General features: G+C 44.1%; 2 protein-coding genes across 3 annotated transcripts in view; one reads left to right on the top strand and one right to left on the bottom strand.

Annotated features, from left to right (window-relative positions):
• ABCG1 (ATP binding cassette subfamily G member 1) overlaps positions 1-7,170 on the top strand; it is a 52,012-nt gene extending 44,842 nt beyond the window's left edge. For both annotated transcript variants that reach the window (XM_050332968.1, XM_050332969.1), the window contains exon 15: positions 409-7,170. In XM_050332968.1, coding sequence (XP_050188925.1) covers positions 409-637 — 229 coding nt within the window. In that variant the 3' untranslated portion in view covers positions 638-7,170. The remainder of the gene's footprint in view (positions 1-408) is intronic.
• Positions 7,171-13,193: 6,023 nt separating this feature from the next.
• Positions 13,194-16,963, bottom strand: LOC126649232 (trefoil factor 2-like). The gene is made up of 4 exons (XM_050333192.1): positions 16,865-16,963; positions 15,762-15,908; positions 14,100-14,249; positions 13,194-13,418 (listed from the first exon to the last, which is right to left on the bottom strand). The coding sequence occupies exons 1-4, from the start codon at positions 16,944-16,946 to the stop codon at positions 13,411-13,413; spliced, it is 387 nt and encodes a 128-aa protein (XP_050189149.1). The 5' UTR covers positions 16,947-16,963; the 3' UTR covers positions 13,194-13,410.
• Between the last annotated feature and the right edge of the window lie 1,233 nt (positions 16,964-18,196).

Here is an 18,196-nt window from a genome sequence, read left to right as displayed (position 1 = left end):
AAAGGTTTCTGACTTCTAACCATAATCGTATCCTTGTTTCTTATTTAAAAAGGAAAGTAACTTAATGATGTCACTTTTAAAAAGGAAATTTCTGGCTATGAGCTGAAATTGGGCTGCTTTCTGTTCTAACATTTTTCTTTGGAGAAACTAATCTGAAGCATTTAGAGGCACAACATTTCATGCCACAACATTTAAAGGCACAACTCTTGTTCCACCTTACATAAAATGCCAGTGACATGTCATGTGCTTGATTGTAACAGGGATAGAACTTTGCCCCAAGACATGTGTCAGAATGGTATATTGAACCCCCCAGTGTTTCAGATGAGCCCTCACAGGGATTGTGTTGCTGGAGTGTTTCTGAACAGATCACCAGGACTTTTCCCTGTAATCCATCCTTCTTCTTTCCAGATACGGGTTCGAAGGAGTGATTCTCTCCATCTATGGACTGGATCGGGAAGATCTGCATTGTGACAAAGATGACACTTGCCATTTTCAAAAATCAGAGGCCATCCTGAAAGAACTGGATGTAGAAAATGCCAAACTTTACCTGGACTTCATTGTTCTCGGAGTTTTCTTCTTCTCCCTGCGCCTGATCGCCTATTTCGTTCTCAGATACAAAATCCGAGCGGAGAGGTAAAGGAGAAGCAGCAGCCAAACCGATGCAGTAGGGAGATCTTTAGACATGCAATAGAGGGCACTTGACATTGTCTCACTGTCGCAGGCTGGTCCCCAGTGCCCAGCCTGATGCTGTTCTGACCGAGCCCACGGAGAGCCACAATGGGATAGTGGACATACAGTGTTAAGCCAATCAGTCCAGTTGGGTTGGGTCACGTTTTCATTACACTTTCTAGCTTTAACTAGGAAGAAGAACTAGAAGGGAATTTTACACCACAGAGCATCAAAACCGAGGCAGTGTAACTGTAATGAAAAACCTGCCTGCAGGAGCTTTCCTTATGAAAACCAATTCTGGGATAAGGTCACTGGGATGTTAGTCCTGGTAGCCAGAATAGTATAATGTCCTCTCTAGCTGACAAGGTAATGAGGTGCAAAATGAGGAATGCAATGAAAATAGGATTCTCTCATCTTTTTAAATCCAGAGTTTCATCTTTGCAGTTTTCTATATATTATTTTGCAATTCTTTTCCACAGAATTACCCCTCCTGGCCAAAAGTCTGTAAATGTATTAATAAGGTAAAGACATCTTTTTAATACGGATACTTTTTTAAAGCAAACCTGAAGTGATTCAAGTAATTATTTTTGTTTCTGTGTGAATTTAGAATTCTGGTGCTTTACTTGTCGAGCTGGTCTCATATCTGAAAACTGTAATGATAGGAGGAAAAGGCAGATTCTGAGTCTGCACTAAACCTGTGGTCCTGTTTGGAAGCATCCCTGAATAGCACATGCAGTTAGACATGTTCAAGCTGCCACTGAATGGTTGGAAAAAACCACATTATTTTGCAGTGTCTTTTAAATCCTTGGTATTTGTGATATTCAAAATACTAACTCTGCTCATTATCTGTTTGATCTACCTCCTGTGAATGTAAAAATCAAAGCGCTCCAAGGCTCATTTTTTTCTTAAATTGTGAAAGCAGAATCTGTCCCTAAAGTGATTGTTAAAGCCTGATGGAGTTCAAGAGCTGTCCAGAGATCAAAGCTTGGGGTACTGTGTTAAAACACTTGTGACTGCCTCATACAGCAGTCATTTTATCTGCAACACACTGTGTAGAACTCTCCTCAAACATACAAATGACCTTGTAATCCTGCAGATCTAATTACACCAAGTAGTTCTGTTCTCATCCTAAAGTCCACGTGCACAACATGGGAAATTAATAGCAAATTGATCTAAACATCAGTGAAACTGTTGTTTTGTGTATCTCACCTTTGTAAATTTGGCAGGGAGAATTCTGGTTCCAAGCTGATGTGAATTTTGTCACCGATTTTGATGGGTTTGGATTTTCAAATCTAAGTGAAACCACGGGGCCCATACTCGTGTTGGGCACCTCGGTGAACTTCAGTGCAAATTCCACCACCTTCTGCCATTCCCGTGAATTTATCTTGGTGTCCCAAACCTCTGAGTGAGACCTACACGCTCTGTAAATGCTTTATTCCTGTCAGAATGCTGAAGCCTTGTAGGTTGGAAGCAGCTCAGTGCCAGCAGAACATGCAGGAGCTCAACAGCTCGTGGCAGCAGAGTAGATAAGAGAGACCTCGTGCATCTGCTGGCCCCCAGCAGCCACAATTCATGGACTGTTTTCAAAGACTCCATGGCTACGTCCACACTAGTGAAATAAATACTGCCAGGGCCAGCTCTGTTAGTCCTCAAACGACTGGGGCTGATAGGAACAGTCCCTGTACTGACTTCTAAACAGAGCCATTGTCTGGAAAAGCTCTGGCTGTGCTGGGCTGCAGCTCTGCCATTGTTTCCCAGTTTTCCTGGCCTGTGCCCAGGCTCTGTTTAATTTACCAATACAGACCAGGTATATCTGTTAAACTCAGGACATTTGAATTAAGCCTGTGTTCTGGAAGACTTTAAATCAAGTCACATATTTTAGGAAGGTTAGTTGAACTTTCCCTGACAGTAAGATTGGCCTTTGAAAGCAAGGTCAATCTTCGGTGTAGAAGAAAACCAAATTCCTCTCACAGCCTCTTTGCATAATTTTTGTTGCTGTTTTTTTTCTCTCCAGAAAGCTTTTGTACAGCTCTGCAGCTTTTCCAGGCGTAATCACAGGCAGGTACGGCTGTCAGATTTGAGAAATTAAGAATTTTAGCTATTCTAAATAATACTCATAACTGTGAACAGTTTGTAAATAATTCACAAGTCTGAAATCCCTCGGCACAGCGTGCCTTGATTATTTCAAGACTCTCAAAGTGTTTGTGAATATTTTACAGGCAGTTCAAACGCTGTTTGCGGGCAGACAAAAGACTCCATTTGCCAAATGACTCTTTGGTTGCACACCGCTGGTCCAGCTGCAGGCTGGCTGAGTGTGAGGGAGTGTGACATCCCGGGCATTGAACCACCTTCAGGGCTCATGTGCTGTGTTTACCAGCTCCATTTACCAAATACCACACTGAAAATCCCTTGCAGTGTTCCAAAGGAGGTCACTTTGGTGGCCACCCCGACGCCGGTGACTTAACGCGATGCCGTTTTGTTCCCACCCAGACCAGTTTAGCAGTTCGAGTTCCTTGGATGCTGTCTCGTTATCTGTGCCTGTTCCTCTGTCTGTAGAACTTCTCCTTCTCATCTTACCTCTTCAGTCTGCAGCATGTCCCCCTGTACTGTAACTTTGCATTGTGTTATGGTAGCCAAAAGTCTGGTCCTGGCGGGTGTTCCTAAGAAAATGCGGGCTCTGGAATATTTTTCTGTCACTCCTTTTTTTTTTTTTGTTAGATACGCTTTTCCCCAGCCATCTGCTGACAGCACTTAGCTAGAAATTACTATTCTAAAGAACACTTTCAGACTATAGTATCCCAGTAAAGAAATAGTTCTCTGGGAACTCAGTGGTACTCATAGATGAGATAATCATTCTTTCTCTCCTTAGCTTGCAAATTAACTAATGATCTCTCTTCTGTCGCTACTGCGGGGCAGAAGTATTTAAAATCCACCCCAATTATGTTTTCATATACTGCAAAGATTTTTAACATAGTCTCAGGCTGGCTCTTTTTTGTCTTTATGTGGAAATAATTTCTAACAGGCTGGAGTAAAATGCATTCCTATTCATTTGAGGCTGAGCATTCACATGCTGTTCTGTTAAGCAGCACATTGTGAAGCTCTGGAGGCTTCACATGGAAGAATAATAAGGCCAGCAAGGTTCTAAAGTCTTCAAATCCTCAATCTGTATAGCCATATATAAAGAGCCATAAATGGTTTGAAATCAATGCCATTTTTACCATTTGAATCAGTCACAGTCTGACTAAAAGTTGCATAAGAGGCTAAAGGTTTCTAAAGGTCACTTGAAGACTGAATATATGATTTCTGTTGGGACTGCAGGAAGACTTTAGTGTCCTGTCGGCCTCCTTGTTATATTTTGACTTGTTTTGACCTGTTGCTTTGGTTACTATGTGCATCAGTTAAGTCTTTAGGTGCTTCATATTCTTCTTGTCATTTTTTATTTTTGTGGAAACTTGCATATAATCTGAAACACCCTGGAAGTTCTTAAAAACAAGTCGAAACGTTATTATTTACAATTGAATAAAAGATTTGGAAAGCAGATTCTACCCATAAGAAACTAAGAAAATGTCATCTTTATAGGTCAAAGGGAGTAACAAAAGACTGGTGCTGGAACGCTCTTCACTGCTTAGAATTTGGAGCCCAAGTTATTGATTTTTATTAAAAGAGAGTAATATGTAGACATGTAATAGGAGAGCTGGTTATGTAGGTGGGAGATATTGAACACTGGAGTCCAAGTATTGGACATATCAGGGGATTGACAGTTCAATTTACTCTTTTGTGTCAAAGTCTGTGTTGTCAACAAAAATGAATGTTTTACTAAATCTTTGTTCCTGGAAAGAAGTGTGTGGCATATACTGACCTGTGTCACCCCAGTGATCCTCACAGAGGAGATCTCACCTGTCCTATTTACACAACCATAAATGGATGGGTGTGATTCAGAGGATCCAGGAATCATGGGGAAGGGCAGCAAAGCAGATACCCTGGTGGGAGTCTGTCACAGACCACCCAACCAGGGTGAGGGGGCAGGGGAAATACTTTATAAGAAGTCTGGTGAGCTGAGCAGAGAAGGGCTGGTGGGCGATGTGATGGCTGGAGGTTGCCTTGGGCACGTCACGAAATGACGGAGTTTTTGGTTCTTGAGGAAATAAGGAGGGGGATGAGCAGAACTGCTGCCTTGGACTTCTGAGGGCAGACTTTGGCCTGTTTGGGAACCTGGCTGGCAGAGTCCCTTGGGAGGCCATCCTGAAGGGCAGAGGTGCCCAGGAAGGCTGGAGGTTCTTAAGAAGGAAATCCAAAAAATGAGCCAGCGGGGAAGAAGACCAGCCTGGTTGAGCAGAGAGCTTTGGCTGGAACTCAGGGAACAAAATAAGAGTATCACCTTTGGAAGAAGGGTCAGGCAGCTCAGGAGGACTGCAAGGATGTTGTGAGGTTATGCAGGGAGAAGTTAAAAGGGCCAAAGCCCAAATAGAACTCAATCTGGCTCATGCTGTAAAAGGCAATGGAAAATTTTTCTGTAGATACAGCACTAAGGAGAATCTCCATCCTTTATTGGATGCCATTTTCCTACCAGAACAGCCCAACAGGGTGCAATTTGCTCAGGAATTTCCTTCCTTTAGTTCTGTGTGGAGATGCATTTATAAAGCATGATCATGTGAGAAACTGTTGGGAACTAGAAGTGGGCAGAAAATGACACCGTGTCATGCCCTCTGCAACAGTTTGTGACAGGCTGATCATCGTGGTGCCTGTGACACTGCCACACAGCACCAGTGAGTGCGTAAATTAAGTGCTGAGTGTCACTGAAGTTAGTCATCAGCTCTGCTATTAGTGGACAGGGGCAGTAGAATTTTCAGGGATCACCTCCTACTGTCCTCCCCTTAAATACCCATTTCCATAATACATATATCCATAATAAAAAGTTGTTGCAGAATATCCCACTGAGTGTTTTTTTTATAGTCCCACAGTTGCAGGTTGGGCCTGCAAGCGCAGCAAGTTTCATTTTAATTCTGTTTAATACTTTGTACATACTTCACATAGAGTTTCTGAAGGAGTAATAGCACAAAATGTACCTTCAGTGTTTTTGTTACTTTGGCGTCTTAAGATGCACTATGATTTTGTGCAGTTGTCAGCTGTAGAACTTTCCTTTAAGAGGTTTAGATTTCTGTTGGGACCTGTTGCCAGCACAGTAAAACAGAGGGTGAACAGTCAAAAATGTGTCTCCCCTGGCACAAGACATGCCCATGGCTCAGCCTGCATTCTCTGCGTTGTTTATGCCTTCAAAATCCAGTCAAGCTTTTGTCAACCCATTTGCTTTCTGGAGGCTTCCATGCAGCTCAGCCCATGCCTACCAACTGCTTGTGTCCTTACTGCCAGGTATTTGTGGTTGCTGTCCACGGGGGGTGTGAAAATGAGCTGCTTGGGAGCACTGTGAGATAGTTAGAGGTGGAGGGATGGCCCTCAGACTTCTTTGAGCTACCAAATACCCAGCGTGCTGGATCTCTGGGTGTGCTTTACTCTTTCAAGAAGGAAAACAAAACAAAAAAGCTAAAATGTCTTTCTAAGCAGATTGTAAGGCAACATGGAAGTTTTTACTTCTAAGGTTGAGGCGGTTTTCTACTTCAGTGGCATCTGTGATGTCTTTTCCTGACCCCACTGTAGCTTATTTTAGTAGCCCATTGAGAGTAATTGTTACACAAACTCCTTTCTGTTGTTTCCTGACCTCAGTGATAATTGTACCAATCTTTAAAAATGTGAATTAGTTGTTGAACGATTTTTTAAAAATATGGAAAAAATACTCTTAAATTACGGTATAAGTAAATTAAATTTAAGAAGATTACACTGATATATCTAAAAAGGACAAGTTCTGCAGTGGAGCCAAGCCTTTACCTGTGTCAGCAAAGATTTGTCAAACACCTTATCTGAGTCAGTTGACCTTATTGTGAGATACTGCCCTTGAATCTGTTACTGAATTATTTAACATTTGGTTCTTTTGTTTTCAAAAAGCAAGAGTCAATGCAAGGTGTGATTTTTAAATCAGCGTGCTGAAGTGTGCATATTCTGTATCTCTAATATGTCATTGTTGTCTCTTGTTTCTGTAATGCATTTGCATTACTATGAATCAATTTTATTACGCTTCTCTAGAGACTACCGCTGCCTGCACGCTGTGATATATTTGCACTGTTGTAGATATATATATATACATATATGTAATTATATTATATAAACCATGTCTTTTTCAGGTTGCTTGTTACCTTTGTAGTTTTACGCTTTACCGGTAGAGTGGACCTGAGTGAAAAAATGTGGGATGTGGGGCATTCTGATGATATATCACAGTAATAGAGAAATCTTTGTATATTTCTGTATACTTAATACCTGTAAGAAGAGATTTGTATGTGCATTATTTTCCAAACTAGGGCTTTGTTTTCTGAGACTAGAGAACATTTATGATAATGTAACAAAAAAAAAAAATTAAAAAATCAAATAAAGTGTTATTATTTTCAGAGACATGCCTTTGTGCCTGTTCTCTCCTGGAGGGAAGTGCCAGGTGTGTTGGTAGTGATAACATTTTCACTGCCTGCTCCTTGATTCTGACAGTTAAAATTCTTAAAAACATTAAGTGTAATCACATTGGGGGTTGAAATGATCTTAAAGGTCCCTTCCAACCCAAACAGGGGTGCTTGTCTGAGAAACCCTACACAATTTAAGGACCACTGGAATTAATAAACTTTATATTTTCATCCATCTTTGATGGATTTTTCTTCCAAAGACTAAGCTGATGTTCATCTTGTCCGTGCTACCTGCAAATGTCAACAGATGTTCCCCCTGCTCTTGCATTACAGGAGGCAGCAAAGGATCATTCCCTGTTTACCTCCTGCTTGGCACTCTGGAATGCATGAATTTCTTTCTCCCTTCTTCCCTGCTGAAGAGAAACTATGTTTTACTCTGCCAGTCCCACCTTTTCAATCCCTGTTTTACCAAACAGTGTTCAGCCACACCTGTGCTGTGTTCCTCTGCAAGCTTTTGTGCATTTCTGTCACCATGAAAATATTCAGGAGATTAAAAAAAACCCAGTATTTTTCCTGTCATATTTCTCCTGGAGATCCATGTTGGCCAGGAAATGACCTGCTTGCCATTTCTGCTGGGCTGCTGCTTCCTCGTGCACTGGTAGGGAAATTCTTGGGCAGAAAACGTGACCTGCATAGGGCCTGGCAAACTGCAGTGTCTGCAGGAGGCTCCAGTGCTGGTGTCCTGTGCTTTGCCATATATTTGGGTTAGCTGGGTGGCTTTTCATGCAGCTGTGAGGCTGTTTTGTAGTGTTTGTATGTTGGTCTTAAAGCCAAGCCTAGACAACATCACTTGTGCCATCCCTCCTGACCATCAGAGAAACAAAATTATCTGCCTTGGTCACCCCAGTTCAAGGATAACAGCCCTAATTTTTACAAGTTAGTTAAGTGTCCGATCATGAAGAACATCAGCAGTGATGCTTAAAGGATGATTTGTCCTAAGGATGCAATAGAATTGCCCGTTCAGGACATTTTTCTAATTATAACAGAGATCATACTTTATGTTACGTTTTATAGGCCTGCAAATAAGACTAGGCTGGAGAATTATGGTCCCAAAAATGAAATGCCTCCCTGTGCCAACTGTTATCCTCAGATCAGGAAGGGAAGGGGAGGAACAGTAGCCCTTCATAGCCTGAGTGGCAACATAAATTACTTTCAAGTATTTTATATCGCAGTTAATGCTATGAAATAAGCCAACCATAAACTTCTCATTAGCAACGCTGCAAAAATTAATACACCTCACCTGCAGTTACCACCCACTGTGTGCTCCAAATGGATTCATAAAAATAAAGAGCGTCTGAAAACAGAGGAAATTTTATGCCTCGCTTTCTGATAGCTCTCCCTGTAAAACCTGCTTTGGAATGCAGGTTGAAAGGCACGGGAAGACAGGGAAGGGGGCTACAGTAAGAAGGGTGGCCTCGTTGAGCATGGGAGGGCACAGGGATGTGAGCAGGGCCCAGGTGAGCAATGAGCAGCTGCTGTGCTGTCAGTTGTTAGCGCTGGCACCCTCCCTTGGGAGAGCCTTAATGAAGTGCTTGGTGGGGAAGTGTGTGTTGCCAGCTCTGTTTAGGGCAGGAAAGCTGTCAAGGGCTGGATTAGTCAAATTGACACTAATTGCATCGATTTCTGTTATTTAGTGTATTTGGAATTTCACAGCCTCATTTGGTTTCTTTTATGTGTTTTTTTTTTCTGCGCCTTGAAGGTTTTGTCAAGACCTGTGGATTTTGTTATGCACTGTTAACTTCGTGTGATGGCATTGCTGGATTCCTGATGTTCCAGTTTTGTGCCTGTGCCCTCACACACATGGGAAGGATGAGAAGGAAGTCAATACTTGATCTTTTCCACAGGTGGAAAATATTATCAAAGCATGAAGCTGATCCATTGTCAGCCTCTGATTGCAAAGCACCCCATGGAGTTGCACTGTTCATCCTTATTTCTTTCTAGCACAATTATTTTCTTATTCCACTACCCATTCTGGTCTGCTGGGCAGATGGAATACAGCTCCACCTGTTCCTAGAACTTTCTTGCTCATCCCCACCCCATGGCATCTGTAGAGTCAAATATGAACAAGATTTCATGGCTTCATCAAGAGTCTTAAAGGTGTTTTTTGTCTTTCTCCTGGGTAAGTATCAAGCAGGAACCCCAAAGTACTTAGAGAAGAAACAAAAGTGACAGTAAGGCTTTTGATTTTGCTTCTTCTGTTTGTCAAAACTAATATTCTGTGTCTGGGTGAAGTGTCCCTTGGATGGGGTGTAATGCCAAGTCTGAAAAAGGGGAAAAAGCAGGGGAAATCCTACCTTGTGGTAGGAAGGAGCTGGATTTTACTTACCAAATTTACCTTTCAGGAAGCTTTCTGGAACATCACAGTCCAAAACCACTGAACTGATGAAACCTGCTTTTAAACGATCATCAGTCCACTCCAGTGGTGAGTCAGACCTAACAAAGTTACATGGGCTTTGCACCTGAAGAATTTCCTAGAGTTTCTGCAACAAGTTCAACAAAAAAGGTGTTAGGCTCAGCTGCAGGGAAACATTTCAATTCAAAACTTCCAAAGTTTCATTTCAGTTGGGGTATTTTAGTATTAAATCCCTCAACATTTCTGTTTACCAAAACAACCTTTGATTATGCTCGGAGATGGAAGTATGTGTGGAAGGAAGCCTGGGAATCCTAATTCTGAGACAGAGGGGACCAGGACCCTGCAAAAGCCTGTCTTTGTCTAGTGTCTTCTCTAAGGGGGATTTCTGGGTGCCACAAGGGGTATGCAAAGGCTGCTGCATTTGTAGTCCCACTGTGTACCTGGTGGGGTGTACTGAGACAGGGACTGTCCATGCTTTTCTAAGATACTTGGGCAGTCACTGTTTCGTGTACCAACACTGGCAGCTTTCAAATGCTTTAGAAGAAGGCTCAGATGGGGAAAAAGTCTGTAGAATAATAATAGACTGTTCTACCCAGGGGGGCCTTTCGTTTCTGGCAGATTTCTTCTTGGGGAAACTCACCTGAGAGCTTCTGAAAGTCTCACCTGAACTCTGCTCTTCAGGAAGGTTTTGCAATCCACACCTTAAGAGCACTGATTTTTCCCTTTTGGATTTAGTCTTGCAGCGAGGGCAATCTCCTGGAAACTGAATCTGCATCCTGAGGTCATGATTCTGCCTGGGATGTCCTGACTGACATCCTGACACGGGAATCAGGTTTGTTTCCTGTGTTTTACCTCCTGCTTTTCATGGTCGTGTTTTCAACTTTTAGCAAAACCAGTAACTTCCTAGAGACCTGTGGCAGCACCATGTGATTTAGCTGCTCTCAATAGAGGAAGATTTCAGTTTCCATATTCTTTTTCACTTCAGTTTAGCACCTTGTCTGAAACCTTCTTTCTGAACGCGAGCTTTGCCAGAGGAGTGTGTGATAATTTCTGTAGCAGGATGCACACCCTTCCCAGAGACATTTGGGGCTGGGATGTGAATTAAGTGGGCACATTAAAAAACATATTTTTGGAGGTGTTTGCAGTTACATCCCTTTTTCACATGGCTACAGGTTTGCTCTTTGTTGCTAGCACCCATCTGCTCTGAGCTCCTTGTCTGCCCTACTTTTCTCCCCTGTTATTTCTCCATGTCAGCCAAGCACAGCTTTCCTCCACCGCTTCAAAATGAATGATTTCTGAGACCTTTCCCTTGGCTACAATCGCTTTAAAGACCGGTGGAATATCCTCACTCCCTGAAGAACCACAGGCAATCAGTCTGCAACGTCAAACACGTTCTATTCAGCCTTTATTAGAAGCTGAAGCATTGGTTGCAGTCAGCTGCCATGGTTGCAGTTTAGGACTATTGGGCATTTGTGATTTTAAACGTCATTCACTGCCTAATGGCCTCATCAGCACAAAGCCTTTGTGCCACAAATTGACACAAATGGGTTCCTGCTACGGTAGCACCTTGGCTGACGAAAATCACATCACTGACCTACTTTTTTTTCCCCCCCTCCAGAAAAGTACTCAGAACTTTGTTTACCTACTCAGGCCTCACTGTGCAGTGACGTGGGCGTGCAGGCAGAGCTGCAGATCCAAAAAGTAAGTCTTCTTTTGGGCTTCTGATGTTTGCTTGTTAAAACTGGTTCACGTTTGTGACAATCCTGCATTTTGATAGAAGAAAAGCCTCAATATGTGCTTATCCATCACCTCTCCTTAGATGACCCTTGGGGTCACTGTTGGACAGAGGGCTCAAAGGGCCTCACTCAGGACCACTGTTCATAGGATCACAAGGTGATTGGTTTTAGTCAGTAAATTTCAATCCTGGCCACAATCTGGGTCAGTAGATACTGTAATTTTCCTCAAAAAAAAAATCCCAAAACAATAATATTGCTCCTCTCGGGCCATTATTCATACAAAAAGGAGGTTTCATGGCTATTTGCTGGAAAACAGGAGCTCATCAGACAACAGGAGTTCTGGGAGCACACAGTGTTTCTGGTAAGCTCAAGGGGAGTTTAACTGCCCCAGTGCCATTAATCAAGGCCAAGGCCTAAGGAGCATTCCTGGGATCATACGGCAGCCTTAGGAAGGAAATGAGGGATGTACCCCCACCAGGTGTTTTTTTGTCTCTGATGGCTGTGAATGGGGCCCATGGACACTGACTCAACTGAGGGGAGCACTCAGAATGACCCTGAAGGGGAGGGGAGGAGAGGAAGATCCCTCCTCCTGACCCCACATCTCTGCAGGTCCTGCACTCTTCTCTTCAGTGTGCATTCCTGCTTTGGGATCTCCCTTTGCTCTGCCTTGGCTCTGCCTCTCATCTTCTCCCAACAAGGCCCTGTTACCTGGTGAAAGCACCTCGTTGTGGCACCAGGTTTTGCAGTGCAGCATTACCGTGATGACACCTTCTGAATTCACCTGGGCTACAGCACCAAACCTTCCCTGGCAAACACCTGCAAAGACCTTCAGCAGACTGGCCAGTTTGTTGCTCATATTACAACCAATATCCTATCATACTATCTATGTTACTATCCAATCATATTATAACCAATTCAAATCGTATTACTGAGCCTTTGGAAGTGGTTTATGAATGGCTAATTTTTACCTGTTTGGATAAACATACTCATTAGAATGGTGGGCTGGCATAAATCTCTAAGGAGGCATGTTAAGGAGAGAGTTTTTTACAGTGGGAGTGGTAAAACACAGCAGTAGGTTGCCCAGGGAAGTGGTGGATGCCCCACTTCTGGAAAAGTTCAAGGACATGTTGGATGGGGCTCCGAGCAACCTGGTCTAGTGGAAAGCATTCCTGCTCATTGCAGGGGGTTTGGACTAGGTGACCTTTAGAGGTCCCTCCAAACCAAACCATTCTATGATTCTCTGTGTCTCCACCCTTTTTTCTATCCTTGCAGCACAACCCTGTTCTTCCCTGCTAAGCCCTGAGCACACCTTGCTGCCACAGCAGTCTCGTGTTACCCATCTTGTTCCCCAACAGATTTCTTAGAGGTTCACCAGTGCCTTTAAAGTCTCTTCACTGGGCTTTCTGGGTTTTTCACGTTACCAGATGGGTTCCTGCCTTCCTGAGCTGCTCCATTCCCCCCTGGCAGCAGCACTGAGGGTCTGGCAGCACCAGAGTGATGCACAGAGCAGGAGGTGTCTGAGTCAGACCATCTCAGTGATCAGCTAACAAAGGCACCCTTCCTACGTGTCAGAGGAAAAAAAAAAACCCAACCTAATCCCACAGCTATATCTGTACATTGGGAAATGCTGAATATTCTCAGTGCTCAGAAGGACGAGTGGCCTGTGTGAAGCCACGGCTCAGCTAACAAATTCAGGCAGTCACTTGCAAGTGTGAAGTGTAACTAACACAAAAAGCTGAGTGCCGTGTTCCTTTCAGAAGTGTTGGTGACTGCTCTGCCATCAACAGGTTGCTGAGGTGCCGAATTTTCCTGGGAAGCAGAGAAATACACAGCTTCAAGACAAAGATAGCATAAAACCCCACAGACTGTGTCTTAGTTCTTTTATTACAGTGAAAACCTGTGCAGTACTCTAGCCTACTGAGAGAGTAAAAGCTACCAGTAACTTTTCATCAGAAAGGAGTCAATCCCAGGTAAAAACAGTCTAGAAATCACAGCTGTTGCAAAATGCAAAGTCTGAGCTGGGACCTCCGTTTCTTGTTCCATTGGAGTAGATCCAAAGATTGCAAAGTTCTTGATGGAAGGGTCTCCTTTAACAAGCTGGAGAGGTGAAGAGAAGAAGCAGATTAAGTGACATGTTTTCTCCATAAGTTACACAAGATGCTAGGAACTGTTTTGCCTAGATGCAGGACATCCAAAAGGCAACTTTTTAGCAGTTTCCCCCAACCCCCATCTGTCCATGTGGTCCCTAACTATGACTCAGATCAGTAAAACCACATGATGGTGAATTGCACTCCGTACAAAACACACTGTGGCTGAGGCTACTGATTATCTACATTAGATATGCTGAAATGTTCAATTCTAATTAAAAAAAAAAAAAAAAAAAGTCAGTAGAGGATCTGAAATTACTGTAAGTTTCATTCCACATTTCCAAAGCACAGCCTGTCATCTCTCATGATGATGAAGCAGGTGTGAGTTTTGGGCAGCTGCACCTCTACCATGGCATTAGCTGAGGGATTGAGTTCACCCCTGAGCCCACCCTACCTGCGCAGCCACATTGCCCACAAGTCCCTGGCTCAGATAGATGTACTGGCAACACCCCCCTCTCCGTGCAAGAAGCTGCTTATTTAGGGTTTAGCCACCTCCTCCTGCTCACACCCTGAGCGAGGAACCTCTGGCTGGCACAGCACACCAAGCCTGGGCAGAGCACGGGCCCTGCCAGGAGCTGTGGGGCCTCCACAGGGACAGAAGGGACGATGTCCCATGCAGGTCATTCCTTACCTTCCTCCGTGACACGGTGGTAGAAGCACCAGGGGACCCCAGCAGGGTGTGCCCTGAAGCAGCAGCCCCTCTTTGTGCAGTCCTTGGCCTTAATGCCGGGGTAGCCGCAGTTTATCCTGGCGTAAGGATCGCTGGGACAAACCTTCTTAACTGTGTGAAGCGAAAAAAACAAAGGAAGGAAGGAGAACGTGTCACTTCATGCTCCCTTTACCCAGTGATGCAGTTCACAAATAAAAGGCAGGACACAAAGGTGAGGTCCCTGAGCAGTTGTGACAGCCATCATGACCAGTTTCACCCAAATCCTCACCATGTCTTTAGGCAAAGCTAAACACCAAAGGGTGATGAGTTGCTGCTGTACCTCAGGGACCAGAAGAGGCAAAATTCATGCCTATAAGTGTCTGGCAGCAACTCATCTTCATCTTTCCTAGATCCAGCAATGGGGTGAAAAGCCCACTGTGTGTCTCCCATAAAGGTAACACATCCATTGGCCTCAGGCCAGGGTATATCCATGACTCGACCCAGTGCTAACCCCAGAGCAGCCTGGCTAATGCAGGGACAGGACAACCAGGCTTCCTCTGCATGCCCAGTTGAGTTACACAAAGGAGGTGGGTCATTTAGGGGGAAATCACAGCTCTTCCAGGCAATTGGAAGTAAAATCACAAGTAAAGAGGTTGTACCACCCAGCTGGAATACTTTATTCTTCTCTCTCAAAGCAGTTCTGCTCAGAAAAGCAATTCTATGAAATGGCACCATAAGGTGCTGCCTTTAATTCTTCAAGATTTACAAGAAATGCAAACAGTGTTCAAAAGCAAAAACATTCTTTTCCCTCCAGCAATTCTGATCCCCCTTGACCAATCTTGATTTATATCAAGATCTTCTGTTGGGTAACATTGCCTTTGAACCCTCATTTCACCCGTGCAACTGCTGAGACTGCCCTGAAGTTCTCCTAGGAAGGAGTCATGCAGTCAGCCCAGCAAATATTGCTTACACTCAGTTAATTAATGTAGTTAATTACACTCAGTTATTTAACACAGTTATGTAAAATGTACACCCAAACCTTGGAAGAGTGGGAGGGCAGCTTTTCCCCTTCCTGAGAAAATCATGGCAACAAATGGAAACAGGACTTCAGAAGCTTTAGAAGGAAGAAACTAATGGAAAAAAAAGGGTTTCCACTGGGATACTTTGGAGATTTCATAGAGTGAAAACTGGTAGCAAAAATGGGAGACAAAAAGGGACAACCAAGTGCAATTATGCTGGGAAACATGAAGGAAAAGAAGTCAGAGGATGCCTGTGGCCTTTTGTACAGGTATCCAAGAAGTCCTCCTCAGCCACACAGCAAAACCACTTAAACGAGTGCCAAGGAGCCCTTGCTCTACCAATGAACAAGATCACAAATGGCAGTGAAATGTTTTAAATAATCAGCACGGGTTGCTTGATAACCTGAAGCCTGAAGAAAGAGAGAATACATTGTGTGAAGAGGATGAGGCAGAAGTTTGATGGGTAAGTAAGGCTTGACTTTGCATCTTACTACCAGTGGTCTTCTAACAGAGGTTTGCTCCCACTTTTCTCACCTCAGAAGAAAAGTAGAACTGATCCCTTGGTTGTACACATTTCTAGATCATCAAACACGAGGTAAATCAGTGTCTCTGGCAGAGAAATTACCTTTCTTTTGTTTAGGAGTATAGCACCAGGGAACGCTGGGGGTTGAAGCGTTGAAGCAGCACCCGATTTTCTTGCACTCTGCTGCTGAGATTCCTGGGTAGCCACAGTTTGTCCTGTCCTTTGGGAGCAGTTTACACTGGCATTTTGCTGTTCAGGATAGAAGGAGCAGGTTACTGGGTGTCAGTTTGCACACTTTTTTGTGGAGATGCAGTTAACAGATGCCCCTTGGGAGCAGTGCTCTTTCCCCAGACTCTGCCCATCTGTACAACTGTGCATTTTCTGTTCCCTGCCAAGACCAGACCCTGTGTGGTTTAAGAGCTGCTTTTAAACTCTCACTGGTTTTGGTAAGGGCTGTACTGCACCCTTTGAGAGTCTGTGGTCCCACCTGCAGCCAAGCCAGCCCAGCACAGTGGGGTTTGTGGGCTTCGAATCGACCACATCAAATGGGAAAACCCAAGAACTTCAAATATTAGGCTAATAAATGTTGCTGATTTGCCCATCTCTTGTGAAGAGAAAAAGAGTTAAGGATCCAGTGGATATTCAAAGAGGTGTAAAGATACAAAATCTATGCATTCTTGTCAGGTGACTATAAAAAGTATTCTGTGCAAATAGTTATGACTACACTTTTAACATGCACAGTCATCCACAACCGAGAAATTATGGAGCTGTCCCTAGATGTCATTAAGTTACTTGCTTTCCACTTCTGAAGCTGTCTAAATGACTTGTCTCTTGATTAGGAGGCGTATAGACTCCTTTGAAATTGCATTCACATGGCAAAACAGCAAAAAATAATTGTCAGAAGACTATTTAGACAAAACTGGCTCCTGTTCCAGCCCTGGTCCTGTTCTAGAGAGACTCTGGGCACGTCTTTGCCGCAGGTTCCTGGTTATTCCACCAACACAAGAGTTCACCTGCAGTCTTTTACATTTTGCCATAGACTTCTTTGAAAAAATTAAAAAGTAGAGTCCAACTTTGGTAATAAATATCATCAGAAGAAGCCGTTTGCTGTCTGATACATTAATAAAGACAGGCTCTGGCTGCAGCTGGAAGGACCAAGGCCCCCCATACATACCTGGAAGGCAACAGTAGGTGAATGTACTTACTTGGTGGTGCACTTCCCTCTGCCAAGGTGCTGAGGGCTATGACGAGGGTGGCAGAGAGGACACAGACCACCTTGAGATCCATTGCTCTTGGAAGGTGGGTAGAGCAGAGAGGTTGCTGCCTTCCCTGGAAGCAGCTGGTTTTATACACTCCCCGTGTTTGCCCAGCGAGGTCCGATAACATTGTTCCATCTGATGCTTCACCCAGAGGCTGGGTTTTCTTTTGTTTAATTAGGAAATGTTGCCATGAATATTTTGATATCCCTGAGATAAATTTCTGGGCTCCCCTGAGCTACTGATCACGAACCTCTTACGTACCTATAGATACATATCTATTACGTGATCCCATAATCTATTAAGTGGATGCTGCTGGGTGCCTCTGGGTGCCAGAGGCTCTGGCTTTGAGCTCTGGGTGCTCTGGGTGCCAGGTGATTTCATTGCCACTAGAGTATTTCAGACCTCTGGGCAGCTTTAAGGGGTTGGCACTACTGAAAAATGTGTACCTACATTTCCTATCCAAGTGTATGTCTTTTTGCCTGGATTTTTCCCTGGCTTTACCAAATCCTTTCCCTGTTTTTGGTTATGCTTCCTCTGAAACAGGCAAGGCAGGAGGGCTGGAGGTGTGACACCTCCAAGCTTCAGGAGACCACAGGGCAAACCGTGCACCTGAAGAAATGCATAAACTCAGAGAGTGGAAGGTGTGACCGTGAAATACTGAGCCCAACTTAGGCCACTGTTGGTTTCCACATGGGGGGATATAGGAAAAGAAGGTAAGATCAGCAGCACAGAGACTTAACAGAAGAAGAGAGGGCATGTATGATCTCAGCCTGCCCCTCAGGCACCGTGCTCATCCAGGGGTCAGACCTGAGTGTCCCAGCCAGGGGGCCATGGCAGGGGCTGCTCCCATCCCCTCTGCCTGATCCCCAGAGCAGGGAATTTCTTCACAACCCACCCAACACCACCAGCCAAACCCAAACTTCTGAAGCACCAAGTTTGACCTATTAAGTTCCCAGTTGTTTTTCTCCTGGTTTCAAAGGTGGCCTCCCCGTTTGGGAGGGACAGCAGGCCTTGAGACCTGGATTGCCCAAGGCTTTCATCTCACTTTTGGACATTTTTCTACCATTTACTGTACCATTTCTTAACTTCTAGCTACTCCACAATCTTAAGCACAAACAGAACACTGCCAAGGAGGGGAAGAGAAGCAGTGGGGTGGTGGGACCACCTCTTAACCCACCCCCAGGAAACACCTGCAGAGCAGGCAGGGCTGGCTGTGGCCTCTTCAGTTCTCTGCAGCATCACTTTTCCCATGGGAAAACCACCAGGTAACTCTCTTCC

Source organism: Myiozetetes cayanensis, unplaced genomic scaffold, assembly GCF_022539395.1.
Source record: "Myiozetetes cayanensis isolate MyiCay16 unplaced genomic scaffold, myiCay2020 scf5-8, whole genome shotgun sequence".
Lineage (NCBI taxonomy): Eukaryota > Metazoa > Chordata > Aves > Passeriformes > Tyrannidae > Myiozetetes > Myiozetetes cayanensis.
The sequence above is the reverse complement of the archived record's forward strand: the minus strand, read 5'-3'. Positions and strand labels throughout refer to the sequence as shown.

Coding starts and splice junctions, on each gene's coding strand:
- LOC126649232 (XM_050333192.1), bottom strand. CDS start 16,946: ATGGATCTCAAGGTGGTCTGTGTCCTCTCTGCCACCCTCGTCATAGCC. Junction 15,909..16,864: donor AGAGGGAAGTGCACCACCAA/GTAAGTACATTC, acceptor TATCCTGAACAG/CAAAATGCCAGTGTAAACTG. Junction 14,250..15,761: donor TACTCCTAAACAAAAGAAAG/GTAATTTCTCTG, acceptor CGCTTCACACAG/TTAAGAAGGTTTGTCCCAGC.